Source organism: Micromys minutus (assembly GCF_963924665.1).
Source record: "Micromys minutus genome assembly, chromosome: 23".
In the NCBI taxonomy this organism is placed as follows: Eukaryota; Metazoa; Chordata; class Mammalia; order Rodentia; family Muridae; genus Micromys; species Micromys minutus.
This window is the reverse complement of record NC_137958.1, coordinates 28,279,040-28,288,037: the sequence shown is the minus strand read 5'-3', so window position 1 is coordinate 28,288,037 and position 8,998 is coordinate 28,279,040. Positions and strand designations below refer to the sequence as shown.

At 46.4% G+C, this 8,998-nt stretch overlaps 1 protein-coding gene across 1 annotated transcript; it reads right to left on the bottom strand.

Moving 5' to 3' along the window:
* Nucleotides 1-4,874: 4,874 nt before the first annotated feature.
* Nucleotides 4,875-8,470, bottom strand: FZD1 (frizzled class receptor 1). Its single transcript, XM_080936534.1, has one exon. It carries the CDS (start codon nt 8,090-8,092, stop codon nt 6,164-6,166), a length of 1,929 nt encoding a protein of 642 aa, XP_080792660.1. The 5' UTR covers nt 8,093-8,470; the 3' UTR covers nt 4,875-6,163.
* Between the last annotated feature and the right edge of the window lie 528 nt (nt 8,471-8,998).

The window sequence follows — 8,998 nt, the reverse complement described above, 5'->3', positions numbered from 1 at the left end:
TGGTAGTGGATGGGTGGGACCACTCTGAATGAAGAGCTCCACGTGGAAGTGTGAATGACCTAGATGCCTGGCCACATATGGTGTTTGGCTATGGTCCATAGTCACAGGAGAATCCTAAGTCTTAGCTGACACCTTTTTCCCTCCTTGTAGAAATGGTCCTTAGTTTGGGAAAAGAATGAATACTAACCCTACTTATCTCTGAGTAAAACCCTTGACAGTTAAATTGGTATATAATGATACGGAGTGACTACCATTGGACTGTATAAATCTTACTCCAAAAAAACTGTTTTTATAATAAAATAAATACAGGCATGCAAAGGCTTGACAGTTCCTCACATTCTGATAAGTGTCCATGCCAATTTTTAAAAAACACTCTAAGGGAAAATAAATGAGATTCCTTTCTGAAGACTAGATATTTAAACAGGCCTCACAGACAGCAAGATCAAGGCTCAGTGTCTGTTAGACTCCTGTATCTATGCCTGCTTCTTCATTGTCCAGAGTGTTTATCACAGTTTTTTGTGTCACAGCTACGAATCTGCTCAGCTTTCCTTGATTGGCACTTGCTGTGAATATGTATCACAGGGGCCTGAGTTCATTGGCTTTCCTTTGGGTCATAGCAAGAACACTTCCACCATGGTAGCACACCGTGAATGTTGTGACCAATATGTGAGCTTTTAAGAAAATATAAAAAAAAACTATTTTTTTATTGCATGCTGTCATTGTATTTTGTTTGTTTTTATTTACCCAGCATCTACATTGTTATTTTATGGGAGTGTTGTTTAATCCACTGGACACTGAGTTCCAACTACCCATTTGTTCAGAACTCTTGAGTTTGCTACTTTAAGTTCTCTGTCCTGAAGAAACTTGGATGATTGATCACCCTATTGGAGAAACTCCAGGTTTTTGTCAGGGTATTTATTAAAATTAACATTTAAAAAATATTTGTCAGGAGTTGGAAATATAAGGTCAAGAATAGTCTCTAAATCTACCATTTGGTTATTTATTTAGTTGGGGGGGGGTCTCACTATGTAACCCAAAATGATCTGTAATTCACAATACTCATAATATTGCTTTCTACATGCTGGGGTTGTAGGTATGTACCAACACGCACCAGCTTAAATCTACTTCTAAAGACACAAAAAGAAAAAATCCTAACACGTGAGTTATACCTGGTATATGAAAGGGCATCAGCCAGACTGTATGGCGCTGGGTACTGTAGCCATGGTTGTGAGGACAAGTATGTCCAAGGACAAATGTACAGTGCGTCTCAGAGCACTGAATGTGGGCAAGGACATGCTGTCACCTTGAGAGGAAGGACAAGCCACACTTTGTATACGGAGGATGCTATTATTCCCCCGGCATATTTAATTCAAACAGGTACTGAGGTCTGAAACATGGAGATGTCTACAAATTAGAGGGATACTTGGTGCTTTTTTTTTTTTTAAGGGAAGAAAGAATCCAGGCCACAAAGAAGTATCTCAAAGCAGCACCAAGAGTTCTTTTGATGTTAATCACTGCATTGCTACAAACATGTTTTGAAAGTCTACACTGTGGATGAAATTTCTTGGGATAGTTATAGGAAATGTGCATATTATAAATATTAAAACTTAAAAATTGTTTTCAAGTGTCAGTTTCACCTCTTAAAGACGAGCTTGTGTGTGAAATATGCAAATAAGTTCTATTTGAATACTCCATATTCCTTTGAATTAGTATCCCAATGTTAACTGGAGAAAACTCAGTATTGCTTGAGTTCTGTCCTTAAACTGTACCTCTTTAGAACATGAACATGTTAAAGAAGTTAATTTCTATTGGAAATGGCACCTTATTTCTTTTTCAAGGAACTTTAAAATCTAAACTAATTATGATGCACAAAACATTGTGTGTTCACATGGTTACAGATAATACTTGAGTTTACTGAATATATTACATGAGAAAGATTTCTGTGAGAAATCCTTCACTTAACCTGTTATTAAGGTCCCCTAAGGATCTATAAACAAAATTCCCCAAGGGAATTATTACAAGTCAACTTGACTCTACAGTGTCATAGAGACCGATGCTTCCCGCCATGATAAACTCAAGGGAAATTAATCTAGAGTTTATGCCTTAATTGCCAGGTTCTGAACAAACTGCTTTGTCACAAAAATTGCTATAGCTTGACGCATCTGTTAAAGAAAAGTGGGGTCTGAGGGTGCAGAAATGATCAGTTCCCCCAGTCATAAATCTTAAGGGGATTGTGAGTCACAATCAATTCAATACTGTTTTTCCCTTTTTAAGGGTTACTGTCGTTTGTTTGGCAGTCCCTTCTAAGGCATTACTGCAAATAAAGGCTTTGAACGTAAGTAACACTGCAATTCCTTCTTAGCTACCCAAGTGTCAAAAAAGTAACACAAACCATGCATTATTTGGGCTCTTGCTGGTCAGTTCTGCAAGACTTCAAGATTGGTGTGTTAAGAAGTATTCCATGACAATATTACTAATGTCCACATGTAGACATGTGACCATGTTTTGTTTTAATTTCTTGGACTCCAGTCATCTAGAAAATCATCATCACAAATATATCAAGGGTATACACTGTTATGCCACCCTGGTTTCCTAGGTGGATATTTATAATGCTGAATCTTTAATAATAATGTATGTATGGCAAAAGGTTTCAGTGCTCGGCAGAGACAAAAGGAAGGACTGGGCTCTAAACTCAGCCTAACAAGAGACCATTGCAGAGCAGCTGAAATATCCCCTCTGGTTCTTTTACATATGCCTGGTACTGCCTGTCTCTGGGATGAAAAATGCAATTCTTTTGTCTCCATAAAATCTAGGTGAAGAAAAATAGGAACATCAGAAGGTGTTATATTAATATGTTTATTAAATTAATTAAATTATTTAATTAAAAGTAAATGTTACCTTAATATTTACTGTAAAAGCTGAATCTGAAACAAGTATAAGGTGGGTGGGTGGGGAACTGACTTCAATAGAAAGCTGGCTTAAAAAAAAAAAAACAAAACAAAAAACCAGGCAAATCAAACCATCTGAAAACAGTGTTTGTCATGGAAACAGCATCCTAAAGGGATCATATCATGAGTGGTTTTACGGCTTCCCAGGTTAAGTTTTATTTTGCCATCAATACTGAATGAAGCCAAGCCAAGCCAAATCAAATTAAAACCTTCTTGGTTTTACATATCTCACATACTTTAAAGTAAATTGCTTTCTGAAAGCAAAGCCTGGCAGTGACTTAGATACTGTTTGAGTGGTATGTAATTTAGAGAGCATACAAAACCTTTCTTGGTCAGATTTACGTCTTCACCACTTTAAGGGTACCCACAACAAGACTGGGGTTTGTTTTGTTTGTTTGTTTACATTCATTCCTGGAACCGAAACTAATTAATTGTCTTAAACATTTCTCCCGCAGGTTACATAATTACCTAGTGAGGCATATTCTAATTTGGCTAAGAAATTACTGTTTTTTCATGTGTATCTCTATATGCGAGCTTCTTAAATGCCATCTTTTCTATTAATGTAATAAAAAATGCTTCTTCCTACTTTAAATGTGTATTTTCCATTAGATTAAAAATTTTAATATCTTAAAATGAATTAAGACTTACAACACAATTTCCTGATACCATAAAAGTCACTCTGGTGTATTAATGGATTCTCTTTAGCCCTTTGTCCTTTTATTTTAGAAAGTAATTAAAAATATTTTAAATCTCCAGATATTTAAAGTATTCTAGTGTAGCGTTCCATTTCTCATATTTTCATATTATAAAATATAAATTGTTATTTCTATTTTAAAATAAAATGTATATATATAATGTATATATAGTCACATGCATGTGTATATGTACATACATGCATAGAAATTCTGAGGTCAGGTGAGAAATTCCTCTGTGAAAGGTTCTCTGAACACTATGAAATGGAACCTCAGAAGTAAACAGAAAGGCTTCCACAGCCTACTGCTTTCTTAAGATGCTTATAACCAGAGTCAGTGACCTCGGACTGATTGCCTGTTTATGGTTTTTGAATGTGCACAGTAATGGAAAAGAAGACAACACCACACAGAACACCACAGAGAAGATAAACCTCCATAAAATAAGTCATGTAAGTGTATCCTTTGAAAGGAAAAAAAAAGCCTCAGTGTTAAAATTAGTTATACTTTAATGATAATATTGTTTGATTAAAAGACTAAAACCTATTTTCTGCGGCCATGAAAACAGCCTTTGTATGGGACTTTACAAATGCCACTCAGAAGGCAGACTGGTTGCTCTTTGGAAGGGCGGGTTTTTCCATGGAATCTTTAGGTTTGTATATTCTGGACTGGTTGCGAGGCATTGTAAAATGTAAAGGCAGTTCTTATAGGATGGTTGCTTTCATGCACAAAACAATGGAATTTCGTACAAAACTTTCATTTTTTTTTATTTGCGAAATTAAAAATATGGCATTTTATATATATAAACTTCTATTCCTCTATAAATATAGATGATCTCATGGTGGTGAGGATAATAATAATAATAATATTAATAATAATGCATACCAAATCCAAAAAACAATGTCATTTTAGGGTGTGACAACAGATAAATTTAGGTCCTATGTACCGGCATTTGTGATAAACTCTTAAAAGTTTGAACACTACAATCAGGAGGCTTGCTTTTCTCCTCTTCTTCATGGAGAACTAAAGTGAGCGTTTTTAAATGGCTTTGAGAGATTTACGTCAGACACACTGCTGTGAATCCAAACAGGAGCACACAGGATGGGACGAAGTAGGAATGGACACACTTCCCCTTCAGCATGCATGCCCAGTTTGTGTTTGTTTCTCTCACCCATCCATCAGGTCAGTCCACCTCTGTCTTCGGAAGTCCAAACAGGCTTTCCGTGGGGGTGTGACTGTTCCTCCCTCAGAATGTGCTGCTGGGGGGCAAGCATAATGTTGATAGTGTACAACTTTTAGATTGTGAAGACTGACACAGGTCTAATTGCAGCTTGTTAAAACCAGAAAAGAGCGTCTCACTTGGAGGAACCCCACTCCACTGAAATCTCCTTCAGTTTTTATAGTCGTTATCTCTTCTGCTAATGCGTTAAGGAAGGCAAAGACCAACTCCTTCCCCAAGCTACATAGAAAGGTAAAATCTAGAAGCAGGCAGCATCAGCGGGGGAAGAAAACAGGTTGCCAGACATCAGAATGCAATTAGAACTAACATTTTATAACCTCTGTCTTTAGCCTCTCCCAACCCACAAACCTTGCTGCTCTTTCCATGACGATGACCAGACCCATAACCGGTTCCAGACACTGGAGAGTAAAAATGAGCTCATCCATTAAAAGTCAGACTTTCCAAAGTTTGGTACTGGTTACCGCACTCTCTCTGACCGAGGTAGGTGGGAGGAGAAGGAAACTGGGATAGGGACACCAGGGTAGAGGGAGGCTGGGTCAACTGGCAGAGCCCATGCTGGGGCCTATAATGAAGTTGGAAGGTGATTTTCAAATAAGCAGCATCAGGAAGTCTCAGAGACAGCCCTGCCGGCACACTCTACAGCTGAAAAGGGGAGGAACTGGAATGGGCGGGGCCCACCTCGGGTTCTGGAAACTTTATGGAGTTCTGCACCTTAAAATTTCCCACTGCAAGCAAGGAAGGGGAGGGGCGGGAGAAGCTGAAGGAAGTGACTCTGGAGAGGCAGCCTGGGTAGCAGCTCTCAGAGCAAGAGCCAGGCCCTTGCTCCCAAGACAAGGATGAGGGTACAGGGCAAAGCACTCAGCAAATGTGCTCTTTTTTTTTTTTTAACCTCCTCTGCAGTCTGCAGGAAACAGCAAGTGAGAAAAGCTTCAATATGCTTAAATCATCGCCCTAAATAATTAAACATTTTTTAAAAGAAAAAAATCGCGTGTTCGATAGTATTTAAATACAAATATACGTACAAAAATCTTACACAGGCTATTTACAGTCATAAAAGAGTACAGTCCTAGTATCGAAGCGAGGGCTAAAGAGATCGGCCCACAAATACAAACCCCTCTAGCAGTTGGGCCCTCTGTTTCTTTACCCCAGGAACTGCAGCTTTTGCAGGACCTGTGCTGTTTGTTGGAAAAGGAGCCTGCAAAAGAGAGTGTCTGGCGAGGAAGCCAGCCTGGAGTAGCCAGCTTTCAGGCAATGGCCCGGATCAGGGGAAGGTAAAAGTCTGGGTTTCAGACGGTAGTCTCTCCCTGTTTGCTGTTGGTAAGCCTCGTGTAAAACTTCCTCCAGGAATTCAGTGTCTTGCCGGACCAGATCCAGAAGCCCGACGTGATGCCCACAATTAGCGTCATGAGATACTTGATCATGAAGACTGTAAAGTCTGGACTCATGGGAGGGTGTGGTGGGGCGCCTCCACCTCCCTGGAGGTGAGGGCAAGGGATAGCATAACTCTTGCAGCTCTGGGCCACCCAGCTGCGCTCCCACTGGTCCCGAAAGGCCTGCTCATAGAAGTAGCAGGCGATGACGATGGTGGCGGGCACGGTGTAAAGCACACTGAACACTCCGATGCGCACCATGAGCTTTTCCAGCTTCTCTGTCTTGGTGCCGTCATGCTTCATGATGGTGCGGATGCGGAAGAGCGACACGAAGCCGGCCAGCAAGAAGGAGGTGCCGATGAACAGATACACGAAGAGCGGTGCCAGCACAAAGCCACGCAGCGCATCCACGTTGTTGAGCCCCACAAAACACACTCCGCTCAGTACGTCGCCATCCACTTGGCCCAACGCCAGGATGGTTATAGTTTTGATGGCTGGCACAGCCCAGGCGGCTAAGTGAAAGTATTGTGAGTTGGCCTCGATGGCTTCGTGGCCCCACTTCATGCCGGCTGCCAGGAACCAGGTGAGGGACAGGATCACCCACCAGATGGAGCTGGCCATGCTGAAGAAGTAGAGCATCATGAAGAGGATGGTGCAGCCCTCCTTCTTGGTGCCCTGCGCCACCGTGCGCGCCCCGTCCTCTGCAAACTTGTCGTTACACACCACCCGGTCCTCCAGCAGAAAGCCGGCGATGTAGGCCACCGCCACCGCCGTGTAACAACCGGACAGGAAAATGATGGGCCGCTCCGGGTAGCTGAAGCGCCGCATGTCCACTAGGTACGTGAGCACCGTGAAGAGCGTGGAGGCGCAGCACAGCACGGACCAGATGCCTATCCAGGTGCGCGAGAAGCGCAGCTCCTCGGGCCCGAAGTACATGAGCCCATATACTTTGGTGGGTTCGCAGGGCGCGCCGCAGTCCTTCTCCCCAAGAAAGTGATAGTTGAGGTAGGAGGGCACCCTGAGGGCGCGCGGGCAGGAGAACTTTCCCCGCTCCACCGGGCCCGCACCCCCCGGGTAGCCGCCGCGGTAACCGCCGCCGCCGTGCTGCGGATTGCTGGTCCAGAACTCCGGCAGCAAGGAGGGGGTCGGGGTGCCTTTGTCCGACGTGTTCTGGCCCACGCACAGCTCTCCTGCGCCGTGCACCGGGAACTTCTCGCACTTGAGCGTGTCTGGCCACTGGAAGCCGAACTTGTTCATGAGCGCCTCGCAGCCTTGGCGCGCGCGCTCGCACAGGGAGCGGCAGGGCGGTAGCGCCTGCTCCAGGACGGTGCACACCGGCGCGTACATGGAGCACAGGAAGAACTTGAGCTCGGCGGAGCACTGCACCTTCACCAGCGGGTAGAACTGGTGCACCTCCAGGCCGGCGTCCTCCTGATTCGTGTGGCCCAGCAGGTTGGGCATGATGGTCTGGTTATACGCGATGTCCGTACACAGCGGGATGGAGATGGGTTGGCAGTAGCCGTGGTCCGGGATGGAGATGCCCCGTTCGCCGTTGTACTGCTGCCCGCTCTGCTGGGGCTGGGGCGGCGGCGGGGCTTGCTGGCCCGGCCCGGATACCTGGCCCGCCGCCTGCGCTCGGACCCCCAAAAGCAGGGGAGCCTCCAGCAGCCAAAGCAACAGCAGCAGCCCGCTAGCCCAGCGCCGGGGGTCAGCCCGGGGGCGGCGGTGACCGGCAGTGTCCCGGTGCCCCAGCTCCTCCCGCCGGTCCCGGAGTGCTCCGACACAAAGTTCCAAGCTCGGCCGGCCGGCGGCCCGGGACTCGCTAGGCGCCGCCTCCTCAGCCATACTTTTTGGGCTCCCTCCTCGGCGTTGGTCGGCTGGGGCCAGCAGCGGCGCGGCGGGTGGCGGCTCCCACTGTGTGCGGGGAGATCAGGTACCCGCCCGTGCCCTCCGTCGGGCTGCGGCCGCGCTCCGCCCGCTCCCCCGGATTCTGCTCCGCGTCCCGCAGACGCCGCCGCCGCCGCGGAAACTTGGGGTTCATGAAGCGCGGGCGGCGGAGGAGAGCACGAGTGGTCCGGGCGCGCCGGGGTCGCGTCCCTCTTCCCCGGCCCGCGGCGGGCTGTGGCTCTTGGCCGCCGGCGCCGCGCTAGTGGCCGCAGCCGGGCAGAGGAGCGTGCAACTCTCGGCAGCCTGGCCGCCCCGGGTCCCCCCTGCGCCTCCGCCTCCTCCTCCTCCGCCGCCGCCTGACCATTTGTGTCAATCCCTCAACTCGCAGCCTCTCCTCTCCCTCGCGCGCCCTCCAACCGGTTTCTAGGCGCCCCGCAGTCTGTCTTTCACCGGGAGGGAGGAGCCTTGAAACCGACGCGGAGCTCTAGGCTCAGGGACCGTCGCCCAATCGCAGCACCCGCTTCACGGCGCAAAGGGAGCCCTTTTCCCTCTGAGCCCGGACTGGAGCCCTCAGCAGACGGGAGGAGGAGGAGGAAGTGGTGGTGGTGGTGGCAGAGGCTCCGATCAGGCACAAAGAGTAGCTAGCTATGAAACAGGACAGGCTTGGTCGCTTTTTGCTTTTGTGGAAGAAAGGGCGAGGACAAGTAAGAGAATGGTCCCATATGCTGCAGGAGATGATGAATAGGAGTCAGGGGGCCCGGGGGGTGGGGGGATTTAGCTCTGTCTTGTTTTTTATCTGTCTTCATATTTTAAAATCCTACCCTCGATTCTCTGGTCACAAACAGCTAAGTCTCTGAATGCAAC

What these genes read in the sequence shown, in the direction of transcription:
- FZD1 (XM_080936534.1), bottom strand. Translation starts at nt 8,092, where the DNA reads ATGGCTGAGGAGGCGGCGCCTAGCGAGTCCCGGGCCGCCGGCCGGCCG.